The sequence below is a fragment of the Nothobranchius furzeri genome, chromosome 2 (assembly GCF_043380555.1).
Source record: "Nothobranchius furzeri strain GRZ-AD chromosome 2, NfurGRZ-RIMD1, whole genome shotgun sequence".
NCBI classification, from domain to species: Eukaryota; Metazoa; Chordata; class Actinopteri; order Cyprinodontiformes; family Nothobranchiidae; genus Nothobranchius; species Nothobranchius furzeri.
In genome coordinates, this window is record NC_091742.1 from 12,421,085 (window position 1) to 12,439,568 (window position 18,484).

Below are 18,484 nucleotides of genomic sequence, written 5' to 3' on the forward strand. Positions count from 1 at the left end.
ACGCCTTTAGTAACGCCGTTATATTTAAACGGCGTTACTCCCAACACTGATCATGACACATTCCGGTCGCAAATCCAATCAGAACCTTCACTCTGAAGCATGGCAGAGTCTCTGTGGTGTTTATTTAATCTGTCAGCTGTGATTCGTCCAGAATCGTAAACATCAAGATTAATAAGTCAAAACAACGCCATTTTGAGTTCAGTATTCAGCCAGCTCTCAAGATCCCCTGAAGTTCATCATTGCTAAGTGGAGTACGGACCGGCCATCTGTACTTTTTACTTTTAAGCTGAGAACTGCCAAGCTGGGAAATCCTGTCGTTATCAACAAAACAACGGTTCCTTCAGAATAAAAGCTGAACTCGCTGACCCAAACGTTGATGCTGTGAAACACCTGCCGCTTTTTACCTGGAGACTATCCAAAGACTGGTTTGTCGGCAATAGCACTGTTACATTTTTCAGTGGCTAATCAGTTTAAAAAATACTCCATATATATATATATATATATAATACATATATTTATGCCATACCGTCTACACCGACAAAAGCCAATTCATACCTGGTCCAGCAAATAGTGTTAGCTTACTTCCCGAGCTATCCCGAAGGCATCAAGCAGAGACACCAACCTGACCAGAGATGAAGTCCATCGAAGCTGTAGGAGTACAGATCATCGCCCACGCCGTTGCCTCCCCACCCCTCTCCTCCACCAGGGTACGGAGCGTAGCCTTTAGTGTTGGCCCAACCGACTCTCAGGTGGGTCGGCTCTCCGGTCACAAAGTGGTCCACTTGATCGATGACCAGCTCAAAGTACCACTTCTTATACTGAGCCGAGCCTTCAGCGATGCCCAGGAAGATGTTGGGTCTCATACTGGAGTGAAAACAGTTAAAAAGGTGCATCATGCAAAGCAGAATTGATTAATCCAAGAACAAATTCAGGATATGGGATATGCACGTGTCCCTGACCTCTGAACATCGTTAACCAGGCGGGTCTGGAGCAACAGGTCCCTTTTAGGAAGCAGGTTGTCACAGATCAGATTCTGATTGGCTCTCACTGCCACCCCATTGCAAACACAAAGGGAGCAGAGAACATCCAGAATCTAAAAGCAGACATTTTAACTGGGTTACTTTTTCTCTTCTATAAATGAATGCAGTTTACAGTTTAATGTTAAACTGTACTGTTCAGATTAGCTGTAAACCGCAGTGCAAGCAGCATCTGCATAAAGAGCTCTAACGTCAGCAGGACACCAGCGCTCAACCTGCCACTCATGATCTGCAGCTGTTGTTTACGAGAAGGCCCATTAAACGCCTGTGACAACTTACAGCATGAATATCAGGAGAGTATTTAAATACCGCGTGTAACACACATGGCTGGAGTGTCAGACATCCAGTTCAGATCTGTGCAAATTGATCTTTTTCAAAAACAGATCCCAAACATCCTGTATTTTTTCATTTCTGCCCACCTTGTGGTTGCGTCCATGCTTGTAGAGCAGAGAGATGATGGATTTAATGTGTCCTCTCTGAATGATGTTCAGGGCCTCCGGGCTTTCCACCAAGATGCAGTGGAGGACTTCCAGGATTCCTGCAGGACATAATTAAAAACAACCTGAGCAGATCTTCACATTTATAAAAAGATAATCACATTTAGGCGCTTTTCTGAGTTTTCCTTTGAGGAGCAGGAGGACAAATATTTCCCACAACACCTGATGATGACTCCAGCCGCTCCAGTTTGCTGACCAGCCAGTCTAATTTCCGGGAAAATTGGGTGCAGTTGTTCCTGTTTCCACGAATCAGTGCAGCTAGAAGAAAGAAGCAAAAATTCAATTACACTCAGAAAATCATCTCTGCCATATGTGGGAAGGTCCCCCCGTTCTGGCAAAAGATATGAAAAGTTGTGTGGTACACGGCACAGAAAAACCGTAAAGTCTATGCAAAGCTGGAAGCTCAGACGTCCATGTTTGTTTGTTGTTGTGTTCCACCTCCTCGGCCCCCGTGTGAACACTCTCATTTTACTCCACTGAGTGTCCCTGAATCATTTTAACAGCATTTTGTACCAAACGAGTAACTGACGTGCGTGCAAAACTCTTCAGGAGATGCATAACTCAATATGAACACATGAACTGAGCCAAACAAGTAAACACCATGAAAATATTAATCCAGGAGGGTTACACATACTTCAGACTTTTAAGTGCGACTGCAGAGATTTTAAAACTTTAAGCTATTGCTTTCAAACTGGTTTCAGTGCTTCTTGAGCCTTAAACTTCACACTGGGCAACACTATGCAACCTTCTGCTGACCAGAAACTGGTCTTAACAGTTTAGCGGTAGGTGTCTAGTCTACCTGCTTTATGGAAATAGCTGTTTACTGTGCTGGTCGCTAATACAGTATAAAGCAGCGGTACTCAATAGGCGGCCTGCGGGCCAGGTCAGGCGGGCCCCTCCCGGATGACCGAGCTTCTCACCCTATCTCTAAGGGAGAGCCCAGCAACTCTTCGGAGAAAACTCATTTCGGCCGCTTGTATCCGCGATCTCGTTCTTTCGGTCACTACCCAAAGCTCATGACTATAGGTGAGGGTAGGAACGTAGATCGACCGGTAAATCGAGAGCTTCACCTTCTGACTCAGCTCTCTCTTCACCACGACAGACCGGTACAACGCCCGCATCACTGCAGACGCAGCACCAATCTGCCTATCAATCTCACTCTCCAGTTTTCCTTCACTCGTGAACAAGACCCCGAGATACTTAAACTCCTCCTTTCATGGCAGAGCCTGAAAGTAAAAGTAAGAGAGTAATGTGTTTGGAGGCTAAGCAAAGAGCTAAAACCAGAATGAACATCGGCGCAGCCTACGCTAGTTTGAGGGAGCTACAGGAGGCTAGAAAAATCACAAAATGATGGTGACCTGGCTTTGTTGCTACTGGACAACAGAGTGGCTCTTTGTACTTTGTGGTTCATTTTAGTATCATTTAGCTCATGTTAGCATTAGCTCGTTGTTTACGACAGTTGTAATTCCACCTTAAATCAGCAGGAGGAAGAAGCAGAAAACTTATTCAGAGTTACTTTAAATTAAACATGTATTAGGCCTAGCGGAAAAGTTATTTTCTCATTTTGTTTTATTCTTCAGTAACTGTTTAAATGTTTTCTTAAAAGGCAAGTATCAATACTATTTTACATCCCTGTGATTAACTGTGTTATTTTCCACATAAGGAAGGAGTATTTCCTTTTCTGGCTAAGTTTCCCTGAACCATCCATCATCCAGATGCTGCCTCCTCGTGCTGCCCTCTGTATCCTTGGTGGTGACCTCACTGAGAAAGGAGAACTGAAACCCTCTAGTGTCGGCGGGGGCACTGTGTGTGTTTCTGTGAGCGTACATGGGGCACTGTGTGTGTTTCTGTGAGCGTACATGGGGCACTGTGTGTGTTTCTGTGAGCGTACATGCCGGAGAGATTCATTTAGGGTAGACAAAGTGAGCTGAGGAGGTGTTGATGAGAATGCATCAGTGGCAGGAAAACAAATGACCCAAAAACTGAATAAAGGAAAGAAAAAAAAGCTTCTCAGAGTTGAAGATTGAGAATTTATGACCGACTGTAAACCCTGAAACATGGGATATTGTCACCGACAGTGGTGACTGGCATTCTGCTAATGGTGCCACCTTTTCTTCTCATATCCTGATCAATAATTTATAATACCTCAGAGAAAGACAGATTGAAGGCAGGGCACAGTGCAATAGAGAAACAAATCTGAAAAATATGAAGAAACACCTGTAGAGAACTTTAAATAACGCGTGAAGAAAACAACAAGGAAGCTAAGACAGGCAGCAGAGGCAAAACAAAAGGTGAAGAGTGCAGAGAGCGTATGGATTCAGTGAAGACACGGGGGGGAGATTAATACTGCATGTCTCCTCAGACTGAACAGCTGCTGACAGAAGGTATTTGATGCGATCCATCACTCACTCACCCAGGAGTTCATAGAGGAGGTTGAGAATGTCCTTCCAGGCTGCACCAGCTTCCTCCCCGGCCATTTCTCCAAAATGGGCTGCACTGTTATACAGGTTCATCCGGTCAATGCATTTGGACAGGAGGCTCAGCATACCCTGGCGATATTTATATACACGCAGATTTGGAGTCAAATGGTGAAAACTTTAGCTATGGGCAGCTCTTCTATGAATCTGTGCAGTTAGGGTAGTAAATACCTCAAAGATGGTGCAAGCATTCCAGTTTTTTATGATTCCATGTAATTTAGACTTACTTCAGTTTAGACTTTAAATTATTAGTTTGTCGAAGCAATTTGGACAAAGATGGGTGGAACTTTCAACTGATTTACATTAACTTGGCATTCATTCCCAACCTAGCGGGATACGTTTGCTTAGAGGTTACCTCCTCCTTGAAGAGGTCTTGACGTTTGATGAGTGACCGGAGCAGACACTGTTTCTCCTCGTGCTCCAGCTCCGAATCGGGCTGCTTGAAGTACTCTATCAGATCGTTCAGCGTCTGCAGCACTTCTTCCACGTACCCGGACACCTCGTTACTCTCACCGACTGCAGCGATGTCCAAAGCGCTGAAATTCAATGATTCAGGACATACAATGTTAGTGTTTTAATGATTTCGAAGAGGAATTGTTCTTTGGAAATATTTCTTACTTGATGAAATTTTTGAAGAGGAATGTGGTGTTTCGGATAATGCGAGCAGCCCGAGACTCTTCATGCTGACAGCGCTGGAGGATGAGTCCATCATCCATGTGGCCCTCGGAGTGAAGGCAGGCCTGAGCAAGGTCAAACAAAAGCAGCATGAATACATCAGGGGTGGCCCATCCAGGTCCTTCAGGTCCGCTTTCCACCATGTTTCAGTTGCTTTCCTCTTTTAACACAGCTGATTTTAATCAGCAGGTGATTAAAGGTTTTCTACATAGCTTGACAACCTGGTGAACAGGTGATTCAACCATTGAATTAAGTGTGTTGGAACAGGGAAAAAACTCAAACATGCTGGATAGCTGCCCTCGGCGATTGGAGTTGCCCACCCCTGCAATAAATCAAGAGATGAGTCACATAAACAGACTCTGTGATGCTGGTTTGAGAGGTTTGGCCGCAGGGTGGTTGTGCAGATGGATATGGAGTCCCCCAAGGCTCACATCTAGGTTCTGTTTTATTCTCCACATGCATTAACTCATTCGCTGCCAGCATTTCTCACCGTTTTTACTGTTTTTTAAGAGCCACAGAACGTTGCACGCTAGGATGATGTCGACGCCAAAACAACCAAAACAAAGTGGAGACTCACCTCTTACATCAGGAAGAATCTGCACGTTTCGAGCGTTATCCGTTCTTTCATAATCCGTTGTTGAATTGTGATCGGAAGAAGCTTTTCCAGTTCGCGCCTCACTTTTTTTTACAGCAGCGGCCCAAAACGATTTCCTAACACATGGATGTTCTGCTTCCCGATCACGTGACGTGCGATGTATGCGGATGAAGATCGGCTTTAGAGCTGAGATGTTTGTTCTCACGGTGCGGGGGCTCGTTCCGACGCCCACACAGTAAAAAAATGCAAATGATGACTTTAATCGTCAATGGCAGTGAATGAGTTAGTAGCACTGAAATGAAAATGCCAACACCCGTTTATTATTCTTTTAAGTTACTGTAAGAATTACTATAGTATCATGTTTTCATACACAAACTTAAAAAAAAAAAGCATGAAATGGATCGAGAAGAGTCTGGCATCCAGTGAAAGCTCAATGTTTCGGTCTCAGAAATCCAACAGCTTAATCCAGAACAGTCAAGGGGGAGGGAGGATTAAAGTGTAAACTGACCGTCACCTCCAACATGGCTGGCCTCCTGCCAACGCTGTGGGCGCCTGCTGACTACATCACAAGGTGGCATTTCTGGATGATGACCCAGTGATGAACAGCATTCAATTCAATTCAGTTTATTTATAAAGCGTCAAATCACGACAAGAGTCGTCTCAAGGACCTTCACACAGTAAACACTCCATTACAGGTCAGTTCATTAAGCCGATCACTAAAAAGTTTCCTATATGAGGAAACCAGCAGGTCGCATCGAGTCACTGACTATAGTGTCATTCATTCATGTGCCACGTCATCCTCCACACGCACACACGATCGTTATCACGTGTAAATGCTCCTACTGCCTCATCATGACTCAGCAAGAAAACGTCTGAGTAAAGTCAGGAGGGAAATAAGTCTTTGACTGAGTGAGGGTTGTATTTAAATGTCCACGAGCCACTAGTCTGGTTTTATACAAGGTTTACGATGTTGAGGTTTATTAACTCATCTGAATTTAACAATTTATTCTAAGAATTATCACATTTAAATTTTGAATACATTTATTAGTAAAATAAATACTGGTTTACTTCTAGAATAAAAGAAAAGCTATTATGGATGACGTTTCAACCGTAAATTTACACTTTTGTCGCCTTTTTTGGCAAAAATTAAACAAAGATGTCACTGGATTGTGACTGTTGGAGGTCACCGGAATCTTGAACATGTTTAAAGAATCTGAATCAACAAGGTCACCACAATCATCATCATCATCATCATCGTCATCGTCATCATCATAATCATCATCATCTTGAGGGTCTGACCATCTTGATATAGTTTTGAGAGTGTGAAAGTGAAAAGAAATGCCGGCCAAAATACAACTAAGCAAACCGCTTAGCAGTTTTGCACAATTGTTGTTTATCTTAGCAATTATTTTTCATAACTGCAAATCAACAAGTTTCTTTTTGCTGCAGAAGGAAACGATTCTGCTAAAACTACAAAGAAGTTCTTTAAAATAATGAGTGATGGATTGTAAACTCCTAGTGTTCATTCAAATCCAACTCTAATCTATTCTGAGCCTGCCTGATCCTTTACTTTGGTTTAACCCTCCCACTGTCTTCATGGGTGACCCCGCCAGTAAAATTGACCATTGAGCTGGACTGATGGTTTATCCCTTGAGGTCCACGTGGCAGGGGTGAGTTGGCGCTCACTCCTCACCCCTGCCACATGGACCCAAGGGATAAACCATCAACCCTGCTCAATTTTACTGACGGGGTCACCCATGAAGACAGTGGGAGGTTTAAACTATTAATATAATAATATTATTATAATATATAATAATGTAATCAACACTTTTGTCAAACGTTGACTCATTCCAGTGAGACAAGCAACCTTACCCTTCTTTTCAGGGGACCAAGACGGGATGATTTAGCGTCGGGTGCCAGGTAAGAAAGCCACAGTCCCGTCGCCACGTGCATGACGAAGCAGACGGAGTCTCCATACTTGATCTCTGGGACTCCCATGCCGTCAATGTCCCTCTTTGCACCAGAGTCTCCCTTTTCCTGTTGTATTTAAATAAACTCACATTAAATCCTTTAAAATGAACACAGGAGCAGAAATATGACAGGATTTGTAATGAATATGAAGAGAGATTGAGATTAGATGGCAATCAGAGAGGCCGGTTGGCGCTGGCCTCATTAGCTCCGCGACTTTCCGGCAGAGCTGAGATGAAATGATTCAATTTACTGCTGTGGACAGGAAGTAGCAGGGAACATATTAATGACAATGTTCAACATGGTGAGGCGCTGACCTTCATGAATACAGACTGAACGACTGAGTTACAGGGAGGTGCAGCAAGATAGAAGGATTGTTTAAACCAAGCACAAGTTCTCAGTGATTCCTCAAGTCCAGCTCTGTTGTCGGGGGTAAAATAAATCAGGAGAGCTGTGCAAACCTCAGATAAAGGGATATCAACGGAGAAAATAGTCCTGCGTGAAGGTGACTCATAGCACCCGTGTGCCCTGGACAGGAGGAGATTGCTTCCAAAACTAACACTTTGCAACAACGAGACATAAATAAGGAGAGAAGTTAGATCCAATTCCTCTGTAGTCATCTAGAAGAGATATTACAAGCTCATAGGTCAGGGAATCCTCAGTAAGTGCAGAGTGAGCTCGTCGGGGTAATTCTGAGGCATAAAAACGTTTCTGGAATACAAACTATCACAACGAGACTGTCAAAACCGTTCAGCACGGCGGCTGCGGAGGAAGTGAGAGGAAATAAATGAGCTAAAATGGACAAAGACACCTGAACGCATCTCAATAACTCCTAATGCAGCGAGGGAGGCACATTTCTCTCTGTGTAGTTCCAACAAGGTGATTGATTGTTCTAACATTTATGGCGCCGTTTTCTCAGCGACAGTAAAAAGGTCAAATTATGGCGGCTTCCAGACATGCCTGGGGATCAGCGATAACAGCGTCAGTGGAGGATCATTTTCATTCTTCTTTTAATGAGGCTAATTAGCAAAGAACATCTATCGGCAGGAACATTACGGGCAGCTGGAAACAAGGTAAACTCAAAGGGTACAACAGAGATAGTAACAAAGGTAAATAAATCATCCTGTTGGGGAATCAGAGCGCTGACCTTAGCAGACTTAAAGCAGAAAGAAGTGGCCTTGGTGTCGGACTTCTCTCGGTCCTGCAGGACCAGTCCACGGTCTTCAGTCAAGGCCAGGTAATGGCCAGTGGAGAGATGGCGTAGACGGAAAGGCTGACCCCATCGAATGTGGCTTCCGCTCCAGCTAAGCACAAAGATATTAGTGTTAATAAAATAAGACTGGATGCTGTTTTCTTTTTACAAATTGTCTGCAGACGTCTCTCCACCTCCAGAGGCACACCCAACCCCCTCAGGGCTTACAGCGATAAATCCCAAACGTTCCTTTATTATATTACTTTTATACTGTCTTTCATTTGGCCAGGAGAAAAACAATTAAAGGACGAAAAACTGTTCATAACACAGCTCTAGGATCACATTTTATCCCTGTGAAAATGAAATTTTACAAAGTTGTTTAAATGATCCATTGTTGATGAATCCTCTCCAATTCAAGCCTAGCTTCTGTACGTTGAGCCCTACATTGGTATTGTAAGACCAGCACTTCAGCAAAAAGCAAGAATTAAGTGAATTTCTACATGTTTGAGGAAATAACTTAAGAAAAAATACAACAAATCAGAAAAGCAACCTTAAAAAAAATAACTAAGCTCTCTTAACTCGTTCACTGCCAATGACGACTAAAGTCGTCATTTGCATGTTTTTACTGCGTGGGCATCAGAACGAGCCCCGCACCATGAGAACAAACATCTCAGCTCTAAAGCCGATCTCCATCCGCATACGTCACACGTCACATGATCAGGAAGAAGAACATCCGTGTGTTAGGAGATCGTTTTGGGCCGCTGCTGTAAAAAAAGTGAGACGCGAACCGGAAAAGCTTCTGCCAATCACAATTCAACAACGGATTATGAAAGAACGGATAACGCTCGAAACGCGCGGATTCTTCCTGATGTAAGAGGTGTGTCTCCTCTTTGTTTTAGTTGTTTTGGCGTCGACATCATCCTAGCGCGCAACGTTCTGTGACTCAAAAAAACAGTAAAAACTATGAGAAACGCTGGCAGCGAATGAGTTAAACAGGTTTTTGTGTTTATTCACAGAGAAATCCACATTAAATGGTTTTTGTAGCTATTAAAGTGATGAAATGCAGACTCAAATCTATCTTCAGCTGCAAATAACCATGACAACGTGTTGCTAACAATAAAAAACAAAGTTCTCAGCAATGTAAAGGTTTATAAAGTTTTGTTGAACAATGACGTCCGCAACAGCTGGTAAAATATAAATGTACTTCCAATGAAACATACATCTAAAGATCTGAAGTATCCCTTTAACAGGTGAACTTGTGCCTTATCAAAGTCAACTGGAAGAACAGTAAACAGAACCCTCTTGGACTTTAGCAGCTAAGTGCTAGTGACAGCAGAGGACGTAGGGAGGAGAGACTATAAATAATCCACAGATCTTACAACTTTGCTTTAACTCAGTGATCTGATTTTGTTTTACCTGATCCTGAGAGGTTCCAGTCTCCACAGAGAACGGGCTTTAGACGCTCCTTTACCCGCCTCATAATTCACTATTCTGTCAACACAAGTGAGAAAATGTCTTATTTCAGTTTCTTAAGTCATAGAAAATGCAGAACACTTCATTATTTGTTCAGTTGAAAATGCTACTTTCCTCAGTTTAATAATTTAAACAGCATAAGGAAAATTATTAAAGAGCAAGTCACCCCCAAATCAACATTTTTTTTCTAATAAACTACATAAATGTGTGTCTAATCATGCTGCAGACACGTGTGGTCAATAGTTTACCACTTTAGTGCACTTTAGTTCAAATTAAAATTTCCTGCCTAAAACTGTCAGTGTTGTGCCGTTTGAATTTAAATCTGCCATCGCTATTGGCTAAGAGGTACCCTAGAACATTAGCTGGTACCATATGATGTCACAATGTCGTTGTAAGCCTGTTTGTGTGTATTTGTTAGCGGCTCCGCCCTCTCGGTCTTCTAGACGACAGCATTTGTTGCATTTTTCAAACAGGAAGTGGGAGCGGAGTAAGAATCTGGTAGGGGGTGGCTTGCTCTTTAACTAAATACGTTTCAGGGGAATCTTGATCAAACAGCTAAGACCAACCTCTGCTCGTCTTCACTCTTGTCGGCTCCAGGGATGGTCAGACTCTCATCGTGACCGTGGCAGAGACGCATCACATGTCCACCAATTAGATACCCTTAAAAACAAACTAAAACGTTAGTTCCTTAGTTATTTCACTGCATTTCTAATGCAGTCTTGCAAAAACTTGAGTTTCTGTTGCAGCCTTTTAGTTGGTGCCCACCTACGGCCATGTTGCTTGAAGAACAGGTCGGCTGGACGTTCCACAGAGTCTGCATGAAGGAGGCATCCACTTGAATGTTGCCATTAGAGTTGGAAAGATGCTGGAAAACAAAAGCAAGTGGAACAAAATTTTATTTTTCACCTCGACGCCAGAGGTAGGGATTCCTTTGAAGGATGTTTGAAGAGCTGTGCTTTACTTTAGAGGCCACATTTAAATAATCCAAGACCTGCTTCGAGCAGAAACACATGTTAACATTTCAGTTTTTAATCCCAAACCTAAGTTTGAGCTCTGGCCTTCTGGCAGAAGATTAGGAATCTCAAAATACAGAATTAATGATTTTAATGATTTACTTGTTTCCCATTTTAATCTAAATTTAAAATGACTCCAAAGGCTGGATGGAGATTTGTAAAACTGACACGTTGCTTCTTCTCTTTTTCTTCACATATTTACTGATATATTTTAGTGAAATATAAAGAGTAAACTATCATACAGGTGAGTTTTGTTTACCTTGCACAAGATTGTTTTGATAAATTTGTATTAGGACAGCACTGACTAGCAAATTTCCCCAATAAGTACCAAACCTAAAACCTAAAGTCTCCATCTCCCAGAATCAGTTCATGTTTTCTGGTTGGAAGAAATAAACAGATAACGATAACACTTTCCCAGGTTTTTTTTAATTGTGCGTCTCGCTGCCTCGGGGGGGGGGGGGGGGGGGGGGGGGGGGGGGGGCAAACTTTGCATGCCAGGCACGTCGGATCGTCTCCCTCTCCCTCTTATGATTCCCTTCTTCACCATGTCAGTTAATTAAGGTCGGACGCACAGCTCTGCATAAGAGGGACGCCATTAACTTTAAGCCCATTAGTCCCATGCAAAGTATTTTATCATGCATAGAAGTCCATCACAGGTAATCAGATTTCTGTTTAAGGTCAGCTGGAACGGGACAGCTGTTGGAGCAACAAAACAGCTCTGAAACTTCCCAAAGCAGCAGCTTGGGTAAAAAAAAATAATAAGGAAACAATTCTATTTTGACTTTTAAACTTTTAAGACACAGTAGGGATGTCCCGTTCCGATATCGGAAGTAATTCGATATCGGCCCAAAAACACTATCAGATTATATCGGACTGTATCAAAAATCTCCGATATAAGCACTACGTTAAGGTTCACATTTTTGCAACTAATGGCATTTTCTTACTTGCTGTTATTGGCTCTTGTTTTCCGATTGAGTAATATCACTTGATCAAGCGTTTCATACATTCCACACTACGAAACAGGTAAAAGTATGTATAATACGTGCTGATATCATATCGGATTGATATTGGTACCGGTCAATACAGAAGGCTGCAATATCGGTATTGTTTCGGAAGTGAAAAAGTTGTATCAGGACATCCCTACCATGAAGTCCTCTGTTAAAACAGCTGCAAGATAGCATTTATATTTGCATAGAAGAGATGGACCATAGCCGCCCTCGAGGACCAGAGTTTGAGACTCATGGTACAGAGTTTGGGTCCGTTCCAGAGCGGAAGCGTTTGGGTGATGGACTTGTTGTCAGTGTAGGCTGTCTTCTGTCAGCTGGCAAAGCCGTCTATCAGTTTGCTGCCTTGGCAACACGGTTCTGGAACTTTTCACCTGTTGTTTGTGGGGTTTTTTCAGATTGTTGGTGGCACTGAGCTGTTGTGATTTTGAAGTTAAAAAAAACTAAGAAAGATAAAAACTGCCTTGTTTTTATGTTTATGTTTATGTGTTTAGCAGACGCTTTTGTCCAAAGCGACTTACAAGTGATAATCGGCATGTTGCCCTTGAGGCTAACAACAACAACAACAACTTGACATCAATCATGGAGAGGAGGGAACAAGGAGTGGACGGTAGAGAGGGGGGACGGGTGTAGGGAGGGTGCTAGTTTAGAAGATGCTCTCTGAAGAGCAGGGTCTTCAGGAGTTTCTTGAAAATTGAAAAGGAAGCTCCTGTTCTGGTAGTGCTTGGAAGGTCATTCCACATTTGTGGAACGATGCATGAGAAGAGTCTGGATTGTCCTGAGCGTGTTGTAGGCACTTCTAGCCGACGATCCTGTGATGACCGGAGCGGCCGAGCCGAGACGTAAGCCTTTGCAAGAGGATTCAGGTAGATGGGAGCCGTACCATCTCGGACTTTGTATGCTAGTGTTAGCAATTTGAATTGAACAATGCCACTCTATATTAGCTAGCACACAAATAGTAATAAAGTAACGTAAGTATGTTAAGTTTTTGATTATGGCAGAAAAGGTGCCAACTACAAGTCGTAGATGTAAAACTGAACCCCAGGGAACAGCACTGCGTGCTCCTGTTTCTGTATAGGAAGGGGCTGAAGAACAGGGGTTGGACCTTTGAATTGTGTATTATCAAAAAGTAGCTTGCTTGAAGCAAAGAAAACATCTCACACTCACCCTTAAAGTAATAAAACATTTAAAATAACTGCGGTTTCTTCAGTTACCGGTGAGCTATAAAAAACAAACTTGCCAGGTATCTCTCTGTTGACACGCTGACAAGAATCAGATCGTCTCCGATGCGGACTTTCTCTCCTTCGGATCTCTGCTTGGACGCAGGATGAATAGTCCACCAGCAGGCCTCACCTACAGAAACAAACGTAAATAAACAGACTATTTCACCAGCTGTGTTAGTCGTTGTTTATTCTGAGAAGCAAAATGCACAGAATCATCTGTCATGGGGGAGCGGGGGCGCCTCCAGAAAATTTTCATAGGGGTGGCCAGACAGGGCAAACGAAATTTTTGGGGTGGCACCACCAAATTGGTCCTTGTGGTAAACTCTGGGAGTTTTTAGCATGTGGCGGTGTATTATATTGCTCCTTTATTCATTTTTAATTTAAAAAAAAAATAAGGAAGTATCCAAAACAATTAACTTAAATTTTACAAACACTAACATTTCAGAAAAAAACATTTCAGTTATTTAAAATGTTATTTCAAATTTTACTTTGAAATGTATACTTTTTTGTTTTATTCACCTGTTGCTGTGTTCACAAAAAATATGGAGATAAAAACTTTTTTTTAATGGTGAGCAGCAGGAACATGCATTTTTTTATTGTGATAATTTTTTACTCATTAATTGTATTATTTTTATTTTGTTTTACAATTATGTCTTGAATAAATACGATCAATTTATGGCTTGAGTGAACATCAATGTGATTTATTAACACTGGCTTTTGCTGGGGGGGGGGGGGGGGGGGCATGGCCACCCCTTGGGGGCGCCATTGTGGGGGAGATCCTCTGTGGACTAACAACACACCCCTCTGGGAGCTTCTACCATAAGTTCTGATTTCAACTGAAGATTTAAGTGAAGCTGACTCATGCTCGGTTAATCCTACCGTACCTATCGAGTCTTCTTGTAGTCCGACATCAAATGACAGCTTGTCTGTCAGGGACCTTGATGTCTTCAAACAGGTCAAGTACTGGTGAGTAACACATGCATTAGTGTTGGATCAAAGCACAAAGTCGCTCTGGTGGGGGTTCAGCTCATCAAAGTACAATCATGTAAAACTTAGAATATTAATATTTTAGAAAGGCTAATTTAAGTGCTGAAGAATCGACTCATCGAGTGGTTATAATTGGATATCGGTAGTACTCACCATGCCACTGAAGGAGTGACGTAAGAGGATGGCGTGACCGTAGAGCAGGGTCCGATGTCCACCCCCCTGACCCGCCTGGTGGCAAACAGAAACAGACCATCATCATGGATTAAGCTCCCTAAACCTGAGCTGCCATAAAGACCTTTAGATTCTAAGTTAATATCAAGGCCCAATCCCATTTCACCACTTCTTTCTACCACATCTAGCATTTTGGGCCAAATTCTTCTTTTCAAATGGGGAAGACGTCAGCCAGTACCCCTAAAAAATCTCATGGTGACACAAAAAGAAATAATAAATAAATGAGATTGGGCTTAAATCTTCTTTTGCTTTACTTTGTTAAAAAGACAAGATCTGCAGCGCTCAGAGATCCTAAGAGCTGAATAGAAGGAAACTGGACTTCCTTTGTTTATGGCCAATAGTAAAGAAATTGGTTCGTTTTGGGTTTTTGGTACTTGAGTCCATAATCAGAGCTACAGGATTCTTTCAGAGGGGAGAAGTGAAGCAGTCGGACTTCTTTTTTGCTTTCCTTTGAGACATTTGGCTTCTTCTTGAGACAGTGTGTTGGATAAGAAGAGAAATGTCTTCATAACCAAAAGTAAAAAAGCCCAGAACCCTTCTCTGCAACCTACTAGAATCACCTTCATCTGGATGACCGATAACTTTCTCCAGCATCCAGCTGAACTCTACTCAACTCTTAGGATCGTCATGTCCTGGATGACTGAGGATCTACACCGACGTATAACTCGGAGCCTATTTTCATCCACCCACTCAAACTGCAAGCACAAAACGACAACAGGGTGACCGGAATGACCAGGACAGTGGTCACCACACAGAAACAAACGTTTATCTCACACTAATGTTCTCATTCTTGTCACAAACAACAACTGCAGCATGAATATTCGTTAGAAAAATGCCTGAGGAAATGTGGTAAAGGTTAAAAATACGGGATATTTGTTGTCACCTTTATGCTGAACATCAAATGGAGTACCTACCTTTTTTACTAACCTCTAGCAGCGGGATAAAAAGAGCATAATATGAGTCGAACAAGCGCTTTGGTGCAGGTCTTTAAACCTCAAGGACAAATATGTGAGAGTCAAAAATAAACATATTTGTGGATTTTATTGGTTCTGATGGAGCACTTCACTCTCAGACTGCAGGTTGGCTTCTATGCTTTCAAAAGTGGAACCGGAGCTCGATCATTTCCTTCTTAATAAATCATTTAGCAAGTATTGGTTATCCTGGCTCATCCTTTCAGTTATGCTGTTATAGACCACATTCTCCTCTCTCTCCAGTCTTTACTTACATTTACAGTTATTTCTGCCATTTACGTCACTGAAATGTCTACTGGTAAAACTCTTCTGCTTATGTCCGAGACCCTTTCCCGTCCTCTCAGACCATTACAAGTCCAGTTCTGCTGCAGGTTAAAGGTGAGTTTTTCTTCCCACTGCCTCCACATGCTTTAGCAGGATGGTGCTAACATCAATTATCTAGTGCAATATTCTTGCTTTAATTTAGCTCATTAGGATTTTAAAGGTACAATATGTAAGAATTTTACAATGAAATAATCACAAAACAGCCTAATGTCACAATCATGTTGGAAGGAAGGTGACATTAAAACAGATTTCCTGCTCAGCCGGCAGTTTTTCACCTTTCATAAAAACCAAAGAGGGACATAGTCTCTGTTTACAATCTGTGAGCCGGTGAGGTTGCAGAGCTGGCGCAGAGCTAACGCTGTAGCTTGTAATTCAACACTCGCAGGCAAAAAGCTCCAGATTACTATGTATGACTCGTCTTTGCTCGCCATCGATAAACTTCTGGCACTGATCCATAACTGGTAACAGCCATGAAACCCATGGAACAGTAGTGAGAAAGTCACTTTTGGTTTATGAAAATGGACTGCAGTACCCAAAGTTGACCACACAATGTCATTCTTACTTCATTCTTATGTATTGCACCTTTAAAGTTCATTAATGTTACAAGTAGCTTGAATGTGGACATGAAATGAACTAAACTTTGTGTCTTTATGGTAAATAGACTTTAAATAAGTCACAAAACCAGCAGAAATTAAGGTAACACTTCCTTTTACAGTCCCCTAATTACCAAGTACTTACATGGTAATGACATAGTAAGTTAAAGTGTATTGTTTCTGAATTCTTAAACCGATATTATCAAGTAACTCAGGTTCAATTCTAGTTTTTATTTTTATAAATCATTTGCAGTAAATACTGCTTTACACAATAATTACACTTTATTACAATTATAAACTTTAATTACACAATAATACACTTTAAATTACTATGTAATTACATGTAGGTATTTAGTAATTAGGGGACTGTAAAAGGAAGCGTGACTGAAATTATTGTCTAGACTAGAGAACTGATTATTTCTAAAACCAGAGCTTTGTTTGTTGTTCCTACTTGTTACCAAATACATTATTTTGGTAATACCACCAGGGAGGAAAACCTTTTATTACCGATCACGCTTTGCTCCTTAACATGTCCTCCTTAACCTCACCTCTTATCTTGTGTTTCCTATTTGATGACTCTGCAAAAAAAAGTTATCCAAACATCTTTGTACATTCACTAATATTAGAAGATGATAAAAGTCTTGATATTTTCTTTACTTTCTGTGATGGATTTGTAGCTATTACAAGGAAGGAAAGTGACACCAAACCTGAAAGATGAGTTATAAATAACTCTTGCAGAAAAAAACTATTTTGCAAAAGTTTCAAGTCCTAGTTTCCCTCAAAATAATTAAACACTTTTTCTGTGTGGTTGATGGAGCTGTAGTTTATCTAAATGCTGCCCTCATCTTTTTCATGTGTGGTCAAAAAAACAGCAAACTAATAATTTTTCCAATAGAAGTAGAGAATTGTTTCATGCCAGACTTGCTTGGAAATTTGATTCATTGATTTTTCTGAACACATTTTGATGATTTACTCTTCAAATCATATCATTAAAGATCTTTGTTTACAACTGCACTCAAATGGGATGGTTAGTGTTTCAGGAAGTCCAGACGGAATCAGAACTGAAACAATCGGATCACGGAACACACAAATAATGATCGTTTCAAATCTGAAATCAAAACTGATTTCAGAACATTTCCTCCTGTCAGCTAACTTTTATCTTTGGTTAGAGACAAAACTCAGAGAAAACAGAGCAGCACACCCAAACTGCTGAGTCTGCCACGTCAGAGCGTCTCGTTAAAATGAGCTTTTATTTACGCTGCTACATAAAACGGGTCTTTAGAAGCAAACCTTTTCATTTTAGGTGTTCAGAGATTTAAAGGGGTCAGGCAAAACATTCACTCATGTGAACAAAGTCAATGCAGATTTCAAGATTGTCATAAAAACTGGTGAACTTGTGGAAAGAAAGTATATTGAATTAATCATTTTAGTATTAAATGTTTCAGATCAACAATCATTCATATCTGACAAAGATTACATGAGTGAATAGAGAAAGCAGTTTTCAAATGATGATTTCCCCCTCAACTTAATGACCTGTTTGAGGTCAAAGGTCAGACATTCTAGAGAGTTCATTGTTCCATCAATAACAGCAAGCGGTCTAGGTCCTGAAGCAGTGGAGCAGCCCCAGACCATCACACTACCACCTCCGTGTTTGACTGTAGGTATAATGATGTTTTCGTGTTTTACTTCAGGTGTAATGGGACGCACACTTTCCAAAGATGTTGTTTTGGTGAATAAATCATTCTTGAAATTCTTCGGGGGGGGGGGGGGGGGGGCATCACTTCATGATGTCAAACAGCTTCTATTGGAATGGTTTCTTAATTCTACTGATCTGCTAACAATCAGGCCTAGGTGTGTTCAGTAAACATTCTAAATAATGTCACTAATAAGTTTATTAGTTATGTAAATAGGAGGTCACACACAGGACGCATTTGTCCTTCAATCATATTTTCATAGCTGTGCAGTGGTCTATAGTAGGACTGAATGCCTTGTAAGGCATACTCCGGTGAGCCTGTTTCAGCACGGAGAATTCAGCTAGAGGAGGAAGTAGGTTCAGACGAAAGGATTTGGAGTCTTACTTCCTGCTATTTGGACATCTCACTTCTGATTGGCTAACAGCAACAAGACTCAACCACTGACTGTTCGATCTGCAACGTTGATGTTTTATCTCCACAAATACCACAACTCTGGAGGAGTTCTGCTGTGTGGTGGAGTTGCTAATGCT

The 18,484-nt window shown here is 41.6% G+C and overlaps 1 protein-coding gene across 1 annotated transcript in view; it reads right to left on the reverse strand.

Annotated features, from left to right (window-relative positions):
- Nucleotides 1-18,484, reverse strand: part of ryr3 (ryanodine receptor 3) — a 105,366-nt gene that overhangs the window by 64,646 nt on the left and 22,236 nt on the right. Inside the window, exons 5-19 of the mRNA XM_070544054.1 lie at nt 14,295-14,369; nt 14,039-14,117; nt 13,172-13,284; nt 10,680-10,779; nt 10,481-10,574; nt 9,858-9,932; nt 8,397-8,553; nt 7,154-7,318; nt 4,630-4,751; nt 4,367-4,547; nt 3,948-4,083; nt 1,697-1,792; nt 1,457-1,575; nt 960-1,093; nt 623-864 (exon numbers count right to left, since the gene is read on the reverse strand). Coding sequence (XP_070400155.1) covers nt 623-864; nt 960-1,093; nt 1,457-1,575; nt 1,697-1,792; nt 3,948-4,083; nt 4,367-4,547; nt 4,630-4,751; nt 7,154-7,318; nt 8,397-8,553; nt 9,858-9,932; nt 10,481-10,574; nt 10,680-10,779; nt 13,172-13,284; nt 14,039-14,117; nt 14,295-14,369 — 1,888 coding nt within the window. The remainder of the gene's footprint in view (nt 1-622; nt 865-959; nt 1,094-1,456; nt 1,576-1,696; nt 1,793-3,947; nt 4,084-4,366; nt 4,548-4,629; nt 4,752-7,153; nt 7,319-8,396; nt 8,554-9,857; nt 9,933-10,480; nt 10,575-10,679; nt 10,780-13,171; nt 13,285-14,038; nt 14,118-14,294; nt 14,370-18,484) is intronic.